A 23291-nucleotide genomic window follows, 5' to 3' on the forward strand; every position below is an offset into this window, starting at 1 on the left:
ATTAAAACACAGCAAAGAAGAAAAATGTATGCATTTTATTTAGGTTCAAGTGACCTGACACTAGCAAAATCACGTGCCATCTTTGCCTTTTCTAGATTCCATACACTTTCTCTTTCATTTGGAGCAACAGTGTGTTTGGCTAATGACCTCACTGCTTTTTGCTGTTAAGGGCACTGAAGTGCCATTAACAAATATTAAAGTACCATTGATTCCATTAGTACTGACAAGCACTAAATCCCAGTTTCTTTTTAAATAAGCATTAAAACAAATGCAGATGTCCTTTATTAACAAGCGACATGCTGAGCAACCCTTATTGCAATAGTTGAATATATGAAGGATATCTTAAAGAACAAGTTAGAATCTTAAGGATCTGAAATGCTAGAACTTGGGTGTGATGAAGGACAAGTGAAGGAATTAATATGAATTTTCTCCACGCACAGGAACCCATCCAAAGTGCCATGTTTTAATCTCCCAGATTAGAATCATAATCACTTTTCACCTTCATATGTCCCTGCGTTTATGTATCATAACACATAGAATACCACAGTGGTGAAGAAGACACACAAGCGTAGAGCACAATAGGCCAATTTATGAATGAGGAACCTAAGTCCAGGAAGTGGGCGTGGCTTAGGTGGGCTCTCACTCTGTGACTCCCCGCCCCCCCCGCCCCCGGGTCCCCATGATTAGCTGTTCCCACAGACTAGCAAAGCACTTTCCATTCTGAAGCAATGTCACAGGGAAGATAATTCTGTGACTGGGCATTGAGATTTTCTGGAAGATCTGACCACTATAGGAATGTTTTCTATCTCAGGAGAACTTGGACTTTGGCATAAACCTAAGACCCAAGTGTGCAGCAAAAAGAAGTATGTTTTATCTTTTTGTATTAATCTCATCCCTAAGCACTATTTTATTTCTTTACCCTTTTCTCTTTGTTTTTCATTTCTTCTTTACCTATATCTAGTATGGATTATGCTATTTGTATCTACTCCTTGAAGTCTACTTTTAATTTTTTCAAATAAAGATAAAAAGACAAAAATGAGAGATATTAGCTTGTTGTATTTGCTACACAAACCTGGAACCTGGAACATGCCTGACACATAGGAGGCACTCAGTAAATATTTGTTGAATAAGTGAAAAATAGTAGATGATGGTTAAATAAAGAGCTAGATAACACTGGTAGGAGGCCAGGAAGGAAGAAAAGAAGAAAGAGAAGGAGGGAAAGAAGGGAGGAAGGAAGCAAGGAAGGAAGGAAGAAAGGAAAGCCTGTACATTTAGGTAGATGAAGGTTTTACCCTACTTAGAGATTAAGTTTGACAGAGTGGAGGGAGGCTGGAAGCAGTAACACACTGAATGAAATAACTACAGAAGCTAGTAAGTAGCCTGCCACGGTTCTGTGGATGCTAACAAAAGACAAAAGACTCTTGGTCAGAGACAAAGACCTTTATTACTCACAGCAAAAGCAATAGCAGGAGTATCAGTATGTCTGTGCCGGTTCCCTCAGCTCTAGGCTCCACAGGGCTATTCGGAGGGTCAGGCGGATCGTGAACGCAGAGTGGAGTGTGTCCCAGGAGATGCACCGCAGGCTTAGGGAATCCATCACTTTTATAGAAAGCACTTTTATATGGTCTGGAAGGACAGCAGCTGTGTCGTAAGACCTGTGATTCATTTCCTTGCCTTCCAAGATTGCCACTTTTAGGATTCCCAGTCCAGGAAGATGAGTAAAAAGGGCAAAGGCATAATGGAAGAGACCTCTGCCACACTATGCAGTTTCAGAGGTAAAAGTGTGTTGAGCTACACTGTATGATGAAGAGATAAGCTGTGACTGTGTGTGACATGGGAGCTAGAAGACATACTGAGAGGTGATTGGTCAAATAGAAGAAAAATAGCAGAAAGTTATCAGCACATTCATCACACGGAATAGCCTGAGACAACTTGGAATACAGAGCAATGTCCCTACTCAAACTTTTTTTAAATGTATATTATGGATGGTTTGCAAATATACATAAGCATGCGTAGAAGTCACTGGAGTCTTATGTAGAGGGTGACAAGAGGTGTTGGCCTGGAGTTACAGGGAAGTGAGGGTGTGTCTGCTGCTGTAATTGATAGATTGCTTCACTGCAAAACACAGAAGCTAAAGTTAGGTTTACTTCCTGGTTGTTCAAAGGAATGTTTCCACTGCAAAAGGATGGAGAAGTAGGGGTCAATTTAGCGAACTTACGTCCACGATGTAATGTCCTCTAACCACAGACCTCTCTGGTGGCTCATGTGGCCTTTCTGCAGGGCGGTTTTGTGCTAAGCCCATCCCTGGATCTCACTTTGAGGCCTCCGAGGTTGTCACTATCTGGCTCCCCCTTAAAGAAGCTTTGAAAACATTTTGAGTATATTCTCTTTCGGAAAAAAAAAAAAAAAAGTGGTTCATAATGTTTGATTTTTACAGGTAGCTATATTATGAAGGATTTTGTTGTTAGACAGCTGGGAGGTTAGACGTGGAGACACAATAATGAAATTTTAGAAGGACATCTTTAATCCCTCAGGGTCTTAGTAGCTTTGGTCGCTTGTTCGTCTCCTGAAATTCTAACTTCTTCTTTTCGATTTAGGAATCTTCATTTCCATTCCCTGGGATGTCAGAAACAAAACAGAGGCCACGCTCTTTCAGCTGAGGGACGAGCAGCAGGCTAAGCAATCTTCCCTGCGTGCTTCGATGATATTTTATCAGTCTATAGTTAATGCCCCGTTATTCACTTTGCTTTGAAAAAAAAAAAAAACCTCAAAATTACTATAGCTTCACCCAGAAATTCAGGTGGAGTAACCAAAAAAAATGTGTTACAGGTCTTCCAGAATTGCATTTCTACACAGGCATTTCCAGGTCCAGGATGCAACTGTCAGTGCATTTTTTTTTACTTCCGTGCAGCTGCGCGTGTCGTTTCCATCACTGTGTAGGTATGGGGGGTGGGGGGAGTGCATCCTGAGTTACGAGGGTCTCCTGGACTGTGCCTTCTCCTGTTCATTGTTGCCACCAGCTCATTAGAACTGCATGAACTGAGCAGTTGTTTTGGTTTGAATTTTAAGATAAAATAAATATAAATCTCCAAGATATTTTACAGATACAATCTGATAAATATGTCCATATTTGTTTACAGTATGTTAAATGACTTCGTTCATTTAGCTGTAAATAAATAAATCTAACAGTACAGATTCTAGAAAGAAACAAACAAGAAGCTAAATATCAGAAGCATGAAATTAGGTTTCCTTCTTCACTCACAAGACTTTTTTTTTTATCTTGAATCACACTCAAAAGAGCCTTGAATGTCTTAAGATGGCCCCAGTCCCGGTGATCATTCTGGTATGGCTTTACTACTTAGTCAAGAGTCACGAGGTCTTGAGTTATTTTAATCTGTTTAAGTTTCAGAGCATCTTCTTTCTAGTTGTCCGTCAACTGAAACACCCTGAAGTGGCATGTCTTAGACAAGAGGGTGAACACCTTCAAAGATGCGTAACGTAAGAAAGGAATGAACGTCGCACATCTTTTCCATTTATTATGCTCCTTCCTCATTAATTATTGCTAAATAACAAGCTCAGACAATAACTACAATAAACTACACAAAAGTTTGCTCATACTTACTTAAGGGCAAAATGTCTATAAGGGGGAAAAACCCCATTTAATTCTCAAACATGCTGGCCAGAGGCCAGAATGGCAAAAATCAGTGAAGGATAAGTCTTTCATTTCTTTGCATAGGACAGCCTACAATGACTGTTTTCTTAATGAATGAAAGTAAAGTTAAATCCCTATGTAAAACTAAAGATGAAAATTATATGATGAACCTCTCTATAATAGGCTTAGTCTCTAAGCATCAGATTGGTTTTCAAAGGCCACCAAGACCAGTTAAACAAGGCTGAACTAGAAAAACAAGACTATTACTCAATGGAAGCCACTGGGATATGGGCCAGCAGGAGGGAGGGGTAGCTTTTGCCCCAGCTCCCTTGCTGTCTCTGGTTGCTTGGGTTTAGATGCAAAGGTCACACTTACAGCGGCCCTCTGTTTTCACAGTGCTTTCTCTGAAATAGGGTTCCTCAACCTGGACACTATTGCATTTGGGGCAGGATAATTCTTTATCATATGCATCTGTTTAACAGCATCCCTGGCCTCTACGCACTAGAAGCCAATAGCAACCCATCAGTCATGACAATCTAAAACGTCTCCAGACATTGCCAAATGTCCCCCAAGGGGCGAAATCCCCTCCCATTCCCAACACCGACGCTTTCTATTAAGACTAACTGACAGCAACTCTGTCCAGGTTTATTAACGCTTTCCTTCCATTGTCCCTTCAGTCCTAGATGTAGCATCACACCCCTCACTGCTAACACTGCAGTGCCTCTCTGTCCCTGGTTGGTTCCCTTTGCTTTTGTAAATAGTCCTTTTATAAAAATTCGCCTCATTTGAGTGTGTTATATGTTTGCTCTTGGGATTCTTTTTTTTTTTTCTTGTAAATATATATATATATTTTTTTTTATTGAAGTGTAGTCAGTTTACAAAGTTGTGTCAATTTCTAGTGTACAGCACAATACTTCAGTCATAAACAAACATGCATATATTCGTTTTCATATTTTTTCACCATAAGTTACTACAAGATATCGAATATAGTTCCCTGCGCTATACAGCATGAACTTGTTTATCTATTCTTTGTATATCAGTTAGTATCTGCACATCTCTAACTCCCAATTTATCCCTTCCCACCCCCTTCTCCCCCTGGTAACCACAAGTTTGTTCTCTATGTCTGAGAGTCTGTTTCTGTTTGCAAATAAGTTTATCTTTTTTTTTTTTTTAGATTCCACATATAAGTGATATCATATGGTATTTTTCTTTCTCTTTCTGGCTTATTTCACTTAGAATGACAATCTCTAGGTCCATCCATGTTGCTGTAAATGGCATTATTTTATTATTTTTTACGGCTGAGTAGTATTCTATTGTATAAATATACCACAACTTCTTTATCGAGTCATCTGTTGATGGACATTTAGGTTGTTTCTATATCTTGGCTATTGTAAATAGTGCTTCTCTGAACATTGGGGTGCATGTATCTTTTTGAATTAAGGTTCTCTCAGGATATATGTCCAGGAATGGGACTGCTGGATCATATGGTAAGTCCATGCTCTTAGGATTCTGCTTGATGACTCTCCATTTTCCTCCAATCCCACTAAACTACTTACTGTCCATCAGTAAAAACTTGTTCACTTTCTTTGAGTCCTTATACAAGTCGTCCTTATAAAAGAAATGGAGGCAGCATTCACTGAGCTCAAACATGTCAAATATGGTGGCTGGTGCTTACATATTGTGGTAAATATTAGTTTTTGATTGTCTCAGCAGCATCTATTTTCTCCTTCCAAAAAGTACCCTAATTTGGGTCCAAGTACCCACCCCTTCCATACATAACCCAGGTGCTTCAGGCAGAACTGGCCCCACTACTGGCTTCAGAAACTGATTATTCAAAGGATAATCCCTGTGTCCTTGCAAGTGATGGGCACAGGAACCCACGGTTTGAGCCATTCACCACATTACGTAAGAGTTTGGCTCCAAAATGAGCATGTGTTACAATTCGATCAGATGAGACAAGAAGAGCACTTGGACAGGAGTTCTGGGAAAGACAGACATTTCCTCACTCCAAAGACAGAGTCACCAAAAACGTCCTTTTGGTCTCTGAATATTCTTTGTCTGGAACACTTGTGGCTGTCTTAGTAGGAGTATGAAGAAGTCAGCATGGGAAGGAAGTCAAAGTTAGAAAATCACACACACTCAAAAATGAGGCTATCAATTCAACCATAACTAATCATTGCCAAGTTTCTGGACTTTCTTAATTATGTTCTCCTCTACATTTACTCATTCTGAACAGCACTTGCATTGGCATGTCTGCCACTTGTAGCTAGATGCCTTCTACCTGAGCCATTCATTCAATTCATTCAACAATTGCTTATTTTGTGCTCACTAGAAACTACGCCCTGCTCTGCAATGAGCCAAAGAACCCAAAATTAATAAGCAGAGTTATATAGTTAATTTTCATATCACTCTAAGAGCTAGATGTAAGTGTCTGATGCTGAGTGAAGAATTTTCAACTGAGAGGAGTAAAGCAACTCGTTAAGGAGACCGAACAACAAAGAGCTGGAACTGGACAAGGTCTGTCTGAGCACATGGTCTTTCTGTTGCACACCTCTCAGTGTGAATCAGACATGTTAAATCATTCAGACGCCACTTAATCTAGATCAGTGTCTGCACAGAAGAGACACAGTCAGGCAAGTTTTGATAAAGAGGAAGCAGTTCGATAGTCCAGGAGTCTGGAGCAGTCTCCGTGAGTTTAACAGAGAACTAAAATAGCTATGCAGTTGCACCCCCCAACCCCCCCCCCAACCCCGAGGATTGGACCTACATTAGCTCTCACTGATTCAGGGCCCTCTGACTTCTGCCTGCATTCTCCACCTCATAGCCTCCGAGCAAGCCAATGGCTCTCAACGTCCTGCTTTCCTGTAGGGGCCAGGAGAACATCTGCATCCTTTCCATGCCCCATGGAACTTTGCACAATCATGTCCTGCTTCCACTTCTATTCTATTCCTATGTTTCAACGGGAGACCAGAGTACAGCTCTGCTTACAGATTTCCTTTCAAAATGGCGGCCACTCTCCCAGGTGCCCTCTTAGGTCTGCAACCCAGAGAAAGGAAGGCATTGCAACCATGTCTGACCGATCACCATCCCTCCTTCCTTTTCCCACACGAGGTGGAAGGGGCCGGCTTTACACATCTTTGGGTTTGTCAGGTGTTACCCTATTTCACATTCCTGACTCTAATCTCTTGCTGGGACCATCAGGTGGACTGTGTGAAGAAAGAAAAGCTACTTTTCTCATAATATTCCTCATGAAGCATTCCAGAAATATTTCTGTCATCTCATTACAAATGTCAACACACTGACCAAGTGAAATTGTTTCCAAAATAAAATGAGGTTGTATAAAAGCTGTTGATAACATGTAAAGGACCATAGAAGTGTAAGTTATCATAGTATTACTGTTAAGTCACAAAGGAAACAATCCATTCGGCCCTATATTCCAATTTCAGTATCTTTCTGTACTGAAAGTGAATTATGAAATTTAAAGATGCCAACCATATACCGTCACAAAATGGAGCAAGAAACCACTCGGTAGATTATAACAGTAAGTTTTTGGTAAATCTTTGACTCCTCAAATAACATTTTAGAGTGAGACGCTCTTATGGATTTTCAATCAGTGGTTCTCAGGCCTGGGGAGCATTGAAATTATACTGACGTCAGGCTCTTCAAACTAACTAAATCGGAGTTAAGTGTTCCTTCTTGAGAAGAATGACATTACATGAAAGAAATAAAAAAATCTGAGAGTTATTAATACAAAATTTTAATTTTTAAAGTTAAATCTCCTCTGGAAAATCAGGACCTCCACATAGATGGGCAAACTAAAATAAAAAACCTAAGGTCACTTGGCCAAGCTCTAATCTTATTTTCAGAGTCAGAGAAATAAAAAGTCATCCTATCCAGACACAGTTTCATTTTTAGAGAGAGAAATATGAAGACTTGTCCAAAGTTTTCCTCCATAATGCACATCCCAAGTTTCTCGGATTCCACCGGGACTCCCAGAGAGGGTGACGGTGTCCCCGCCGGGGTCCCCGCCCCGCGACCCAGGCGTTGCAGCATCACGGCACACACTTCCCCGCTCCTCATCCAAGTGAACGCCCGACTTTAGACAAACGTGAAGTCGTTTCAGCTCCTCCTCACACTTCGGTTGGCCTAGCCCACCAGCTGATCAGAAACACAGATGCCTGAGATAGAAATAGTCCTGTCTCCCTGGCTCCCAGGACCAGCGATAAATGGGGCGGAGGCCAGAGCCACGAAAGGAGGTGCTGTTGGAACCAGCACCCCGGCAGCAAGCTGAATCATCGCTGCCATTCAGAACGTGACCAAAAGAAACCAGTGCTTAGGGGCAAAGGAAGCGGGTTTTGTTTTTTGTTTTTTGTCTTTTTTTTATCCTGTGACTCCGTAGAGACGGTGGTGACAACAGCTGTGCTTCCTCCCCTAAGAAAGTCATCTTAGCGTTAGATTTTCCCTAAGGAGGGAGCAGATGGAGAGAAGCCTGACTTACACATATGTGGCTGCTGCTGGCTTTCTTACTACTGTTGCTGACCCTGGATTAGAGGGAGAAAGAGGGCTTTGGAGGAGGGAGGGAATGGTTATTCAGGAGACTCTTTCCGACCTGCTGACCTACAGCCCCAAGGATGCGTTAATACTAGGGGTTAACTGTGTATTCTTTGAACTTCTTCTCAAGATGGTGGCAATAGGCTATCATTTTGTGTAAAATGACTGATATCTCGTGATTCCCTAGGAAACGTGACAGGCATGACAGGTGTGATAGGCAACGTTGCTACAAAGATGAACAGCACAGAGTTCCTAGCCACAGAGTGGTTACAGTCTCGCTTCCTAGGGGCATAGTGAGTTGCATCATAAGCTATGTTTGGGCATAGTAACCAGCATACTTTCTTTTTGCAAACAGAGTACTTCTCACCCTCACATCATTCTACAGAGAAGCACCCGATCTGTGCCCGGCATCGTACCCAGGAGAGTGTCATAATTGGGTGAAAAAGCAAAGAAGGAAAAAAAAAAAGTCTTCCTTCTTCCTGACTTTGCTTCCAAAGATTTAAGCCTTAAGGACACAATGAGCTCCTATAATGGATAAAACATTTGCTCGAAAGATAAAGATTCTCCTTTTCTTTCAGGGAGGAGAGATGAAGGTGGAGAGGATGAGGGCAGAGAGTTTAATGAGAAAGAGAAGAGAGGGCCAGACCCACGAAAGCCATGCAAACTGAACAACAGTTTCAGCACAGGGCCACCATGGCTTGTTCAGGCATCCGGGAGATGAATGGGGGCTGAATTTCCATCCTCAGACTACCAGGCCTGCACTGCATGCTCCCAAGATAAGGCTAGCAGGTCCTGCCGCGGGCAGCTGCATCTATGGATGCAGTTACCCTTCATGGGTAACCAGCACCGTCAAGGGGGTGCCCAGCAATTGACATCCATCCCAGTCCAGAGACTTAGCTTTCACCCTTCCTATGTGCTTCACATAAACATACCTTTGCTGCATCCCAGAGAATGGGCGGGGGCAATGGCATCCGGTGGGGTTATCAGGAATCCTAAGACGGCTTCATGCCTACTGTTTAGCAATACCTGGAAGAATGAGACAAAACTGATCAAAACTTTTCCTGAGTAAGGAGACTATTAGATATTGTTAGAGAGAGTGATGTGAGCACAGTGGGGCAGAATGGGAAAGAAAAAGAAAGGGACATCCATGTTTCGGGGACAAGAAGAGGTATCGCTTCTTTGAGGAAGGGACACTGGGCCCCCGTCTAGAAAGCAAGATGGGTAGAGGCCTTCCAGGTGAAGCAAGAAAAGCATAGCATCCAGACCATTAGAAGAGCCAGAAGTCATGTGACATAAAACTCAAAGAAGGGATATGGCAGTGGAAGTCAATCATATCAAATGCATCAGAAATTTCCTAAGACTCTACTGGACATGAAAAGTGTCCTTTAGCTTTGGCCATTAACCACTGGACTTAGGCATCAGAGAGCACGGGTGATTCCCGTCAGAACAATGTCATCAGGTGGCAAGCTTGGAAGATAGGACGTGCTGCTCTGAAGGAGAACTATGGGAGAGGACGTGAACAGAGTGGTGGTTCTCAAAGTCTAGCCCCTGGACCAGCAGCATCAGTATCACCAGGGAGTTTGTCACAGATGCAGATTCTCACACGTACACACGTACTCCCCGAGCCATCAATCAGGCGTTCACAAGCCCTTCAGATGACTCTGATCCTTGCTAGAGTTTGAGAACCACTGATTCTTGTGAAGAACTTGAAGTGGTTATTTAATAATAATGAGGAGGAATTTATACTGTCTTTACTTAAGAATATGGTGGGGGGGTGAAATTTATACTAAGAGTATCTTGGTAACCAGGGAAATAGTTCTTAATGATTTCTCATAGTGGTTAAGGACGCTAATCCAATAGATGAGATTGATAAGAGGTACATAAACTCAGAAAGTTCCTAAGAATAGGTGACTAAGGAGCTAAGAGGACTGCCCCAATCCAAGCAAGGTGACTCAGGGGAGTTTCAAGATTACAGACCTAAAATTTGTTTGATTAAATGCAATCAATTTTGTCCTTTCTGGAGACAAGGATCTGACAGCATATATAAAGCCTCCTGGGCAGAGTGGAGGGGCAGGGAGAGGGTGGGAGGGAGGCAGTTCCTGGTAAGGAGGTGGAGGGAAGTGAATGGTGATGAAGCCAAACCAAGCAAGGGCTGAAGCGAGGACAGAGTGGCTGTAGAGACCTTGTCAGTGTCAGGAGGGCCCCACATGGCAGTCTGAGTCCAGGCCACCAGCCTAGAGCACCGAAGACAACTGAAGTCTACTCTGGGCAGGGAGCTGCCTCTAGCATCCCATTCTGAGCGCCAGGACCCTCGCGTTTCCCGCCCAGGTGGCTCCAAGTTTGCCTCAGTTGTCTGTACTGGCTCTTCCCTGCTCTCACCTCCCAAAGGCAGACAGAGGAATGGCCAGTGGGCGGCTGTTTGCTGGTGGTAGGGATTGAACCCGTGCTTGTGTAGACCGAGGTTTTCACAGCATAGATACGAGACCCTTGGCAGGGCAGGGGAAAAAGGAGATGAAAAGAGACGGGCCAGAGGCTCAAGAGGACAGGCCCAAAGGCTGGGAGCCGTGATGCTGGCTCCTTGCCACAAGGAAACGGAATTCTAATCCTAACCTGGCCTTCCAGATTATAATGAAGGTCTATTTGCCGTGTGGAAAGACAGAACGTATTTGAATCAATCATGTATTAATTTATTATTCATAGACACTTTGAAGGTATGTGGGCCGCGATTTGTACTCTTACCCCAGGCTCCACACCGGTTGGGGGAGGCCTGCTAATGAGTCATAAGTATTCTGGTCATGATAAGAAATATTTTCGATTGTAAATTAGTATATTGGCCTTCTTATTTATCAGTAAACCCCTAGTGGGTTTCTTGATTGTAAACCACTTCTTCAGCATGCAACCAACCAAGTCCCCCAGACCCGTGTCCTTGAGAAAGAGATCCAAACCGCAGGGCCATTAGAAGACAATGGTGGCCACGTGCCTTGCCTAAGTGGGAGCTGGCATCTTGAGAGACACTGATCTTGTCTACAAGGAGGGTAGGAAGAAGAGCAGAAACGAGGGACAGCCGGAAGAAGAGCTGAAGCCAAGTGCAAAGAACTCTTCCTTCCAACCCACAGAAAAGAAAAATGCCAGCCATTACTCAGCCTCATTTTTAAGGCTTAGAATTAACGGTGAAAAAGCAAAAGTTCTGATGCATCAATTTGGAAAAAGCTGTTATCAAGTACTAAGTGTCCCTTAAGTAAAATTATGGAAAATTGGAATAGAAATTCAATAGATTGCACAAATAGAAAATTATGTAGGAGGCATAAAAGGAATGTGTTGGAATCTACCTAAGCCTCTAAAAATTAGGAGTAGCCTACTGAAACCGTTTCTTTACTACTTGCCAGAGACTACTTGAAGCGACTAAAGCCGACAAAGGATGTGGGAACCGTGGCGCTGTTAAGGCCGACTGCACATGGAATTGCCCCAGGGCAGAGGCAGGGGGTAACTCAGATCAGTCACAGCTCCCAGCATCATAGGCAGACAATCTGCACTGTTCCCCTCTGGGGACTCTCCAAGCTGAGATTGTTTTAAATGGGAATTGTTTATCATAAAGGTAGACAATTTAAATATTTTTTCAAAGCCAAAAGGAAGCAGTTAGAACTTGTAACATGTCAGAATAGTATGCTGGTCTCTGGCACACACAGCTTGAAAACACAATTTTTCCATCTGAGCTAAAAATCACAAGGAAGATTTTAGACCACGGCTCAGTTTCTTGCAGATAAATATCTGAGCGCTAGTGGCCACAGACTGATGGAACACCATCCATGCTTGTCAGCCCTAAGTTTTAGAAAGATCCCAAACTTCTATCTACTCTACCCTGTACCAGTTTCATCTGAGAAAGTAATTAGAGAGTAAAGGGTAAAAGTAACAAATAGAAAAGGGAAAAAAAGTGCAGACAGAAACAGTAACACTAATACTATCTCACGCTTGGATGTCATGATTCTCCATTTAAAGGATTTTTACATACTTCTGTTATTTGCTTGTTACAACCTTCCCATGAGGATGGTATCACTATATTCACTTTACTGAAGTAAAAAAAAATCTGGGCCCAAGGTTAAATGACTTGTCCAAGATCACACAGAACAGCTGTGTGAAGATTGGGCCAGAAGCAACGAAATGATTGCCAGGCCTACAGTCATAAGATTAACGATGATGATATTTAACATATTTTGATGAAACTGTTATGAGTTGGGCTTGGACCAAACACCAACCTCTTCAACATTCCCAGCTAGAATTTTCAACCAGCCATCCATTGCTCTACATTTTCCCCCAAGATATTTTCTTGAACCCTTAGGGGTTAAATATGGGACCTTTTTAGAAATGCATTTTCCTACTCCATTCTGCATACACTCTGTTGGAGATGTCAGCACAGGGTAGAGTCTGACAGTTACCTACCAATATCCAGTCTTTCCTTCCTGCATACAAAGAGAGCACTGGATTTGTGACCAGCTGAAAGCTGTCTTCCCAAGCATTCTCACGGTAGGGATGGTCGTCACGCACAGCTCTGGTGAGCAAAATGTAAACAGAAGATGTCTGGGGATATCTGGAAGAAAAAGAGAGAAAGCGTCTAGACTCTGAGGTCACCAAGAGTCACTGTAACAGTCCTGGACAGCTGGTCCCTGGTCTATTTTCTGTGAGAGAAAAATAAACCCTTATTTGGATACTTGACTATGATCTGTTTTATGCAGCTGAAAATCATCTTATCTGACAGCGTGTGTTAATGCTGAGATAACAGTGTAACCACACCGGTGCAACAAGAAGAACAAACCTAATAGCAACACAATCAACAGCAATTACATCAGAAGAGCACACACTGTGGTTCCAGGGGTGTGAGTTTAGACTCCAAAAATGAGAAATCAAAGCTGATTCCTATGGGTATGCAGAAAAGAGAGACATTTATTGACAAGAGACATAATCAATAGAGAAAACAAAGGGACATTAAATGAAAACCCAAGTGTTTTTTTTAAAAACGATGTAAAATGTACCACAAACACGTTTATTTGACTCCTGTGTAATTTCCCGACAGATGTTTAACTCTATATGGGACTAAAGCAAATAGCAGCAAGTTAAATCCTTTGGATAGAACTTTACTTAAAGGCAAAATTATGAATTTTGGAAATGCTTTCACTGATACCCTTAATTTTTTTTTTTTTTTTTTTTTTTTTTTTTTTGCTGCTTCTCTACTGACTTCTAATGTCCTCAGCCCCCTCTAAAACCTCCTGACCTCTGATGTAGTATCTTATATGTGTGGCCTCTGGCTCAGCCACGGACAACACCCAAAACTGGTTTGCTCCATTTCCCAAACTTCAGGACCCTGCACTTTTCTCAAAAGGACGTAGATATCCTGAAGCTCCCTAATATATTAATTAGAAAACATGCTCCCACCCTTCACGTACGTAAAATATCCGTGAACACTTAACACATGATTTAGGAGTTTCAGGCACCAGGGCACCCCAGTGACCCTTGGTAGGGGGCTATTTACTTCTATCTCCAGAGCCAGCCCTGTTGCCAGAGGATGTCATCACACAGGTGATGGTTTGACAAAATAGCAGTCATCACTGACCTCTGTGGGTCAGTGGGCAGACCCCTTCAGGATACCCCAAAGTTGCCCTTTTCTGAACTTTTCCTTCTGAGTCCTGCTTGGATCTCTGGTGGGCAATGCATAACTCTAAAACTCTCTTACTTTGTTTTTTCAGCATCTGATCCTAAATTTAGAAACTCAGCAGTTTCTATAATTCAATGCACCATTTTCCTTCAGTAACTTCTGTATCGTGTTATTACACTTGTTTGTTGAGTCCCTTAGGATGTATGGATTAAAATGGCTATTAGAGGAACTTTCATTTCTGTTTAATTGAAAGTTACTGGTCAGACAAGTGTTCTATGTAATTGTTCACATGGGATGTTAAAGAAAAAAAATCCATACTGTATTTTTACAGAGCTAAGCAGATCTGTATGATTTTCTTTAACTTTGATATGCACTTCTTTGCCAAACAAACCCTGACCTACATGACCTCACCAGTCTAGTCTAAAGCTCTAACTGGGAAAAGAGTGTTTTGCTCTTGAGGGTCTTTTGTGAGTCCAGCCTTTATTTTTTCAATTGATTGGTGGATGAGCATTCTGAACATTCATTTAAAGCCTCTATGACAGATGACTTTAAAAAAATCAAATAATTCTAATTCCATATGGTTCTTCTTAATGACTTGATATAACTGCAGTGATTTTATCCATTGTCCCTACTTGTTCCTCCCTTCCGACAAATTCAGCATTTGCTAAAGCAAAGTACCCAACGAACAATTACACTTAATGTGTATTTTCTCTTTTTCTGACTCAGTGTATTGAAGTTATGGATTCAGACAGAATCTCTTTGCAAATGTGGACAGCAGACTGCACTCTGTCTTTTCATGCTGTCATATTCCTTTGTTGATATCTCTGTTTTAAGATGAGTTTGCCCCATGCATCACCAATTGTCTTTTGTTTTCACGCTGCAGGGAAGACTGGGCTAATCCATATGTCACTGTGAAACTTCAGGCCTCTCTGTTTGACAGGTAGCAAGGCTGACAGCAATCTATTGGAAATGCATTTCAGACTATCATTTTTCCAGTCTAATTTACTCTTAATAAAACGACTTTGAAGACAAGGGGTCCACTCTGTGTTGGTTTGCTTCTTTCAGATAATTGCATTTTGAGAAAGACACATGGACAGTTTTCACAAATACAAAAATGATGAAATTCCCTTGGGAATAAAAAAAAGATAGCTTCACAATAAATGACATCTTTTAGCCTAAGTGATCCCAAAGCACTTTGGGAACTGTGGGCGTTCTGATGACTCCCTCGGGTAAGGAAGCCGCCAGACATGCATCCAAGCTCTAAGGCAAGAATCATCTTGTTCTGTGCAGCAAAAAACAGACAAACAAACAAACAAAAAACAACCACACAGCACCAACCACCATGCACACATGCCTTTGCAAAATAAGAATTATTTATGTACTCTATGTATATGTATGTGCATGTTACAATTGATGGCCGAATTTTACAAGAGTATATATACAAAATATAAAAATGAATACACAAAACTTAGAGTTAACATCAAATTATTTCTTAACATGCTTTCATTTTTAAAATTCATTTCATGCTGTGCATTCACTCAGAGACCACTTTTTCCCCCTCCAAAGAAGAATCAAAATGACACAAGTTAATATCTACTGTTCCTTTATCCATTTTCCCTCACCCTGGCAAAGTCATTAATCATTTAGTACTCAGATCTCCAAATCTGACAGAACAAATCCTTATAGATCTTTCCTCTCATGAAATTTTGACTAAATTTTGACAGACATTTGATCACCCAGTAAAAAGGTTAATTTATAAAGGTTGTGGTATTTTTAAGCCACTAAAATATTACTAACAACAATAAAACCCTCAAAGTTTCTCAGACTATGTCATCAGCAACATAATTGTTAATCATGTTGATTGAAGAAGAAATTATCTTTCCTACAACTTCAAAGATAAAACCAAGACGATACATATTAATTTTATTGACTGTTTCAATAATTGAAACGGTCACTCATACTATTTTTGCTGTGTCAATGATAATTAAGTTTTGGGTAAAAAAATGACAATTACATTTTAAAATTGGAGAAAATGGTCAATTTTACTCTTCTCGTTAGCTAGGACGCTGGATGCACATATTTGTGTTCACTTAATCTCGGTGATTATTTTGATAAGAGGGAGCTATTTTATTTCCAGTCTCGACATGCGGTTCTGTAACAAGCAGAGCTTTAGCTCCAGGAAAAGGACAGTGAAGCAAACACGAGTGAAAATGACAGGGTCCTTGAAAATATTCATGTTCCTAATTTTGTAATGTTGTGCATCACAACTTTCTAAGCTGAATCTAAAGAGGAGAAAATAAAAAATAAAGATCTTTTCCTGAGAAAGGCTCTCTCTCTCTCCCTCCCTCCCTCTATCTCTCTGTCTATCTGTCTCTCTCTCGACAAAATCCAACACCAAACATTCTGAGAAGTTGGAGAGGGAATTTTAATTTCTGTTGAACTCGCACCTGGGGCTGCGCTTTATTAGCTCAACTTTCGGGATCTTTTCCTTGAAGGTGTAGCGAGGGCGGACTACTTGGAATACAATGTTTTGGTGCCATCTGGTGGACAGTTTGCAGGGCAGCAGCTTCACTTACTAACCTGATGCAGCGTTCCCGAGGAAGCACAGAAGTAGGACCAGAGGAAGGAAGGAAGGAAGGAAGGAATTCTTAATCTCCCCAAGTCATATAATGTGGAACCCGCTGAGACATGTAGGGAACTACTAGTAAGAAGGTAAGGTGGAGAGTGGGTGGCAGTCGAGATTGGGGCAGGGTGCTGGGAGTGAGGGGAGCCAGTAGTAATGAAGCCAAACTAGCCAGAGCCGAGGATGGGGCAGCCGGACAGCACGAACCCGCGTCTGGAGGGTCGCGCACTGTGGTCCGAGTGCAAGCCTGGAGCACCTGAGCCATCTGAGATCTCCTTTGGGCAGCTGGGCTGGCTCTGGGGTCTGCAGGAGGGAGAGATGGAATGGGGGGGGGGGGGACGGGGGGAGGGCTGTAGGGCGTGTCCAGTGAACGGCTAGGCGGCAGCCCTCGACCGCCCGTCTGTGAAGACCCAGTTTTCCCGCAGGATGAGGCGTGGCCCTGCCCCGGCCCGGAGGCTGCAGCTCCACTCCCTGCCCCTGTCCTCCCCAGCTGCCACTACCTTCACCTCCCTAAGGCTCAGTGTCCTTAGCATAAGAGGGGGATACTCACAGGAGCTGCCTCACAGATTTGAGAGGAATAAATGAAGTTGTCCAAATGAAGCACTCAGGGAATCCTCAGTCAACACTAGCTTTAATCTCCACCCATAATCGAAGTCTGTTGGGACACCCTGTCACCCGCAGGGGGTCAGCTCCAGACACACCTCCTTTGTCTCTGCTTTTCTACTCCTTCCTGCTCCCCGCTATCTGGGCCTATAGTGTCAAGACCCTCCTCCCCTTCCACAGCCCAGTTCCAATGTTGCCTCCTTCAGGAAGCCTCCCATGCCCTTTTCATAAAGATATTTAGTTAATGAATCCTTTGTTAGCCCATTTATACTTTGTAAGCTCATGTATGGCACTTACAATAGGTACCTGGGAAAAGCATCAAATTGTCAAATTTTCATTTACAAAAAGAAAAACACCTAAAAATGTACAAGGTGCCTAACTAGATAAATGTATCTTTTACTACAATCCTCGCAAATGTGTTATTTCCAACTGTAGTAATGATAATGACATTTTAAAAACCACCACGTGCCAGCATGGAGGTGTTTTAAAACCTATCCCAGAGGACTGTCTGGGGAAGTAACAGGACAGCAAGCAACAGTCTGCTCTGGGGACCACCGGACGAGAAGAGGAAAAGAAAACAGGGGCTGGAGGACAGTGCACTGCTTGCATCAGTCGGAGATTCTCACTGGGGAGCCCGGAAGGATATTTAAAAATGGCCAAGGAGTCGTCCAGGTCTCACTGCCAGGCCCAGTGTGCACAATGCCGTCTGACAGCAGCTGCGAACAGGTGAGTGCTTCCCTCCCCTCCCTTCCCATGCACCAGATGGGACAGAGCGAACTTTAAGCCAAATTTGGAGTTTTAATCGTCACGTGGGATCAGACCATTTTCAGAACTGACATAGAATTTGCAACCTTGAAATCTGAAAAAACTTAACGTCTCAAATGAAGCAGAAAATGTATCTATCACCCTGTGTTATCTGTCCAGCAGCAGCAGGACTGCCCTGCCTTAAAAAATTTAAAAGAACAGTGGAAGATTAAAATAAAGGTGCTTTCTGGTAATATCTCATGAGTCTACATGTTCAACATACAAGACTTACATATATTATTTACCTTAGTTCTCATAATACCGTGAGGTAGCCTTAGTACCATTAAGTACCATTTCCATTTTAAAGGTGGGGAAACTGATGCATTGACAGTTTACGTATGTTTCCTCAAGACACACAGCAAGCAAATTTGAGATTCATGGTTTGAACTCAGTAACTGAAACCAGTTATGTTTCACCACTCTGCTGTGGGCAGCTCAATATAATACTATCTTCTGCAAACAATTAAGCATTTTAAGTTTGTTTTTATATATTCATAGTTTCTCCTCTTAAAATGGGATTCTACACCAAAGCTCATTTTACTGGCTGAGTGAAATTTTTGGACACTTCCCTGGGAATCTCAGTGCCTGGGATCCCACCTCCCTAGAGCACCATGAAGTCACCCCCCCCCCCCCCACTGAGGGGCTGCCTGAGGCTATGGGTAAAGCTCTCTATTTCTATGGAGCCCACAAAATTACCTAACTTCCTGAAAAAAAAAAAAAACAGGAAAAACCCTTTTTATTCTTGGGGAATGTATCTCTTCATCTAATTCTCTTCTCCCCAAAACAGGTTGGGCCAGAAGCTCTTTGTATGAGTGTTGGATTTCCTTTAAACAATTGGAAGTCTGGCTTCTCTGGGCTCACATCACACAGAACAAAAGCTGGGGCAACCCAGCAGCCGCCTCCTTTATCCAAACCACACGCCCTCCAGCTCACCACAGACCCATCTGGTTTTATCTGCCAGACCCTTCTAAGTGTTTGGGTTTGTGAACCTTGGCTTAAGCCCTTGGAAACAAAATCTAGGCAGGTTTGCTGTGACTTCTTCTTTGGAAAGTATCATGACACTCCCTGGAAGGGATGAAGCAGCAAACTACCTGCCTTTCTGGATGATAAGGGGGAAAAGATTCAGGGCAAGGGAGGGAAAAAACCCTCCGAATTTGATCTGTCTGCTCCCTCTCCCTAGTAAAGAAGATGTACTTCCCTTCTTGTACACCTGAGTCTGTTGTGTGACACGCGTGCCTGCTCCCAGGGCAATGTGATGGCTCTATTCGGCGTTTGGCAGCACACAGAGTAGGCCCTTCAATAAATATTTACTGAGTCAAGTTCCCAAGGAGATTAGTACAAAAAATATGTAAGATCAGCATCCATGCCAAAAGACGGACAAGAATTTGTCCTAGAAATGTTCGCTGTGTTTAGACTCCCATGCACTAACAAGTTTGCCAACTCCCATCCTTTGAAACTGCAAAGTATCCAAGTGAGAAAGACACATTTGATTGATGGCTAAATAATTAATTCTCGGGGCCCTAGAACATTATTAAAAAGGGAGTCTTTAGAAAGCTGTCACTTTATCCCAGATGTGCCATCTATAGAGATGAAATCCACACAAAGTAACAGAGGATTCTAAAGAGCTATCTGAATAAATTCAGTAACCTGGCATTTCCTCTGGGTAACACGGCTCCTGACTTGTCAGTAAAAGAAGGACTTAGGCTCTTGGGCTAAGTTTTCAACGTAATTCAACGTATGCATTATCTGACCCACGAAAGAGAACATGACAGAAAGGAAGCGCCACAGACGAGCCCTGCCATCTGAGGCTGTTTCAGAGGAGTCGTTGCCCGCACAGTGAGTCACAGGCTGCCTCCCCAAGAACTCTCTCTAATGCTGGTTTTCGCTCCTTGTCTAGCTCAGCCAGCTTTCCTAACCATCTTCCTTCTTCCTTTGTTACTTTTTCCACAGGACAAAATACTTCAAGGATTAAATCATGGGAGGCCGTTAAGAATAAATACTAGACCCATTATGTTTTCAGGTCTCACTGGCTGTTTGGAAGCCCAGATCTGTTACCATAGCAGTTGCACTGCCTTGCCGTCTAGGTGTGGCAAACGCAGTAGTAGGTAATAGGAATAACTGGCAATCGTTGACTACCTACCAAGTGCTAAAGATTTTGCACATGTTTTAAATGCTCTCTCAATAATTCTCAAAACAACTCCTGGGATCAAGACTCGGGGAAAAAAAAAGTGAAGTCACTTGTCCTGAGTCACACAGTAACTGAACTATGAGTTACAAGTGTCTCCCCTGCTTGTTAACTTATGGTACAATTCACAATACATCCCTAAACCCAAGGCCTCATTGTTGTCTTTAAAACACTCTAGGGAGGCCCAGAGAAGAGTCAGGGGCATTATGACTTTTGATTAAGGGGTAGGAAAATGCTTTGTTCCTGTACTTGCTGGAGGGAAGAAATGAAATCGAAATGCAAGGTCCTGAGGATTCATTGCCAAAAAAACAGCGCTCTGAGGTAGAGGAGGCAACCCCATCCCCCACCATGAGCCAGAAGTCGCACCCTTGGCTGAAGCTATGGCACTGAGGCTGCAAGTACACATGAGGTGTTTTCGTCCAGTCATTTTAAAGTACTTGATCAGCATCCCTTTATCACACCTTACAGCACACATAACCCATCTTTCGCTTTATCTTAACTCAGAAATGAGAATCACTAAGGTCTTTCTGGGAAAAAACAAAGAGAAGAAAATGAGGTTCAAAGTTTTAAAAATCACGGTTACAAAATGTCTCACTCAGAAAAGAGTGATGTAGAATTATGCATGTGTATGGATACTTTAAGCCTGGGAATCGGGAGAAAAAGTGTCTTGGTTGAGATTCAAATGCAAGTTTCTAAGTATTTCAAAGTCTGGTCCCTGGTCCCTGGAGATGCCTGGTAGGTAAGTTGTTCTTTCACATGCAAATCTAGGTTGGGCCATCGAATTTCCTGAACTGAGGTTACTGAAAGGAGAATGAGGCTGCGGAAATATGGGACACTTTGGGCCAGATAAGCAGTTGTTTCTCTCCAGACTTTAAAAAACAGTAATAGAAAAGAATTTCTTGAAATGGGCGTGTCTTACCACTTATATCAGGTCACCTGGGAGCGCTTATTAAAAATGCAGCTGCCTAAACTCCATCCTCAACCTTCTGTGCCCAGACCTCTGGGGGAGGAGCCCATGAAACTGAATTCTTAACCAGCACCTCCCCAGTGATTCTAATACACACTAAATTCTGAGAATCTCTGGTATGGGGAATATTTAGACTTTTATTGACTAGAATGGCTTGTCTTAAACCATATTCTGATAGATGGTAAAAATCAGTGTTGGTGATAACTCTTATGTTAAAATCAATTTTTAAAATGCACACGTAAGAAGAAACACTGAGCAGTTATTTGTCACCATTACGTGGCAATCCCTCTGTAAGGAACACTGTGCCACATAACAGAACACAAGGAAAACTCATGAACAAAATCACATGTAGGTAGATGTGAGGAGTTGGGTATGCCGATTTTTGGTTAGGCACCATTTGCTAACTAGCATTCTAGCCATCTGTTTACATTTGGTTACGTTCGGCTATGCATTAGAACCAGTCCCAATCCTAGCTCCTTGGTCAACTCTTCTAGACCATCCAAGGCTGAACATAACAGTCAGTATTTATAGAGCAATCCTCATGCAACAAGCACCATGCTTCACATACAAGGGCTCACGTACTTTCCACAACAACCCTCTAACGTGGACTTCGTGATTAGCCCCATTTTACAGAGAAAGAAGCTAGGAAGTAGCGAAGTTAAATGACTTGGACATGACCACACAGTCTACGGGACTGTATGTTCTAGACTCAAAGCCAGTTCTGCTGATTCCAGCCTAAAGATGAGCTTCCTCCTAAAAGTAGCTCCCCCCTCCTCCCTACCCCATTTCTCACCCTAAGCCGTGTATCACTGCCGAAATTCCACCACCCAAAATTCTTTTCTGAGGGGAACATTATTGCTAAGCAAACACCAGGATTCTGCCTTTACATTAAAACGCTGATCGGCAGGAGATGCTAGCTGTCAGTCCTTCAAACCTTACCGTGCATGAGTCATCAGCAGGTCCAGTACAATTTGCTGAGCTAGATGTAGGGACAGTGTGTTGATGGGGCAGAGGAAGGGGGTGTGGTTGGGAGCACTGCCATCCTCAAAGATGGGTGGCAGAGTAAAGCCTTCTCACTCCCAAGGGGAGTTTGCAGGCCCTGAGTGCTTGGGGTCTGGGAAACGAGGCTGCCCAGAGGTGAGAATGCTAATCTGTAAATGTGCCCCCTGTGATTTGCCTAGGTCCTGTCTGCATGAAACTAATGTTCTACTTTCAAACATATATTTAAAGGACGTGGGCTTGAGTCCGAGCTCTGCCGTATACCCATCCATATTCCACGTGGGTAAAGTTAGCCAAATCTGTCCTTACTGTTGGAACCCTTGCTCTGGAGTCATGCTTTTTAAGGTCTGGGGCTGCTGTTAACAGTCTCGGGAGAGCACATGGCCCACATGTAAGATGCCGTGGGAGTCGGCTGCCCCCGTCTTAAGCCTGACTCATTTTTATGGAAACTCCCACTGAGATTTTGTGGATGAGAACGCACCCACTTTTTCAACATTGCTTCTTGAAGCTAGCTAATCTTCTCTCTTGTGCCTCCGCCAGTTGTCACATCCCACATCCCAAAACAAACACCAGTAAGTTGAAGCTCCTGAAACTTGCCTTTTCAAAGCTTCATCTTTCTAACCTCCACAGCAGATAATGTTACCCAAAACAAAACAAACAAACAAACAAACATAGCTTACAACAAATCTCAGATTTTTTAAAACTATTTAGTTTTTATATAAGATATAGGAAACTTGGTCCCCCACAAGGGCCATGAAATGATAGAGCTAAGGAAAATTCAAAATGGAAGTATTGTTATTCTATAGAATTAGCAGAGAACATAGAAGAGCTCAGGTTTTAGGGTCAGATGGCCTGGGTTGAACCCTGTTTCATCATTTACTAGATGTATAATCTGAAGTGAATGAATACCTCCAGCTTCAGTTTCTACATCTCTCTGATTTTTTTCCCACATCTCTATTATATACCCACCACTTAGGGGATTGTGATGATTAAATGTGCTAATGTACATTAAACGTTCTTTATAAAGCCTACCCTAGAGTAAGAACTCAGTAGATAGTGGCTAATGTTATTAAGAGAAATAAGTCAAAGGACAAACAGCAATATTTATTTCTCCTATCCCTCCCAGCGTTAAATATCTTTACCACTTACCAGGAAGAATTATAGAATACTCATAATGGTCTCATTTCTCTACAATGTCTTCTTATGAGACCGAGGGTAATAAAATGATCCATTTTCAAAAAAGGAGGGAATAGGCAGAAAA

At 42.4% G+C, this 23291-nt stretch overlaps 1 protein-coding gene across 19 annotated transcripts in view; it reads right to left on the bottom strand.

The window, feature by feature from the left end:
* Positions 1–23291, bottom strand: part of LOC116665336 — a 101110-nt gene that overhangs the window by 12896 nt on the left and 64923 nt on the right. For 17 of the 19 annotated variants that reach the window (XM_032484754.1, XM_032484747.1, XM_032484734.1 and 14 more), the window contains 3 exons: positions 12641–12788; positions 9136–9229; positions 6464–7810 (listed from right to left, as the gene is read on the bottom strand). In XM_032484754.1, the coding sequence (XP_032340645.1) occupies positions 7542–7810; positions 9136–9229; positions 12641–12788 (511 nt within the window). In that variant the 3' untranslated portion in view covers positions 6464–7541. Of the gene's footprint in view, positions 1–6463; positions 7811–9135; positions 9230–12640; positions 12789–13013; positions 13993–23291 lie in introns of those variants that run through there. The other 2 variants (XR_004321959.1, XR_004321958.1) reach the window with 2 other exon arrangements.

Source organism: Camelus ferus, chromosome 1, assembly GCF_009834535.1.
Source record: "Camelus ferus isolate YT-003-E chromosome 1, BCGSAC_Cfer_1.0, whole genome shotgun sequence".
Lineage (NCBI taxonomy): Eukaryota > Metazoa > Chordata > Mammalia > Artiodactyla > Camelidae > Camelus > Camelus ferus.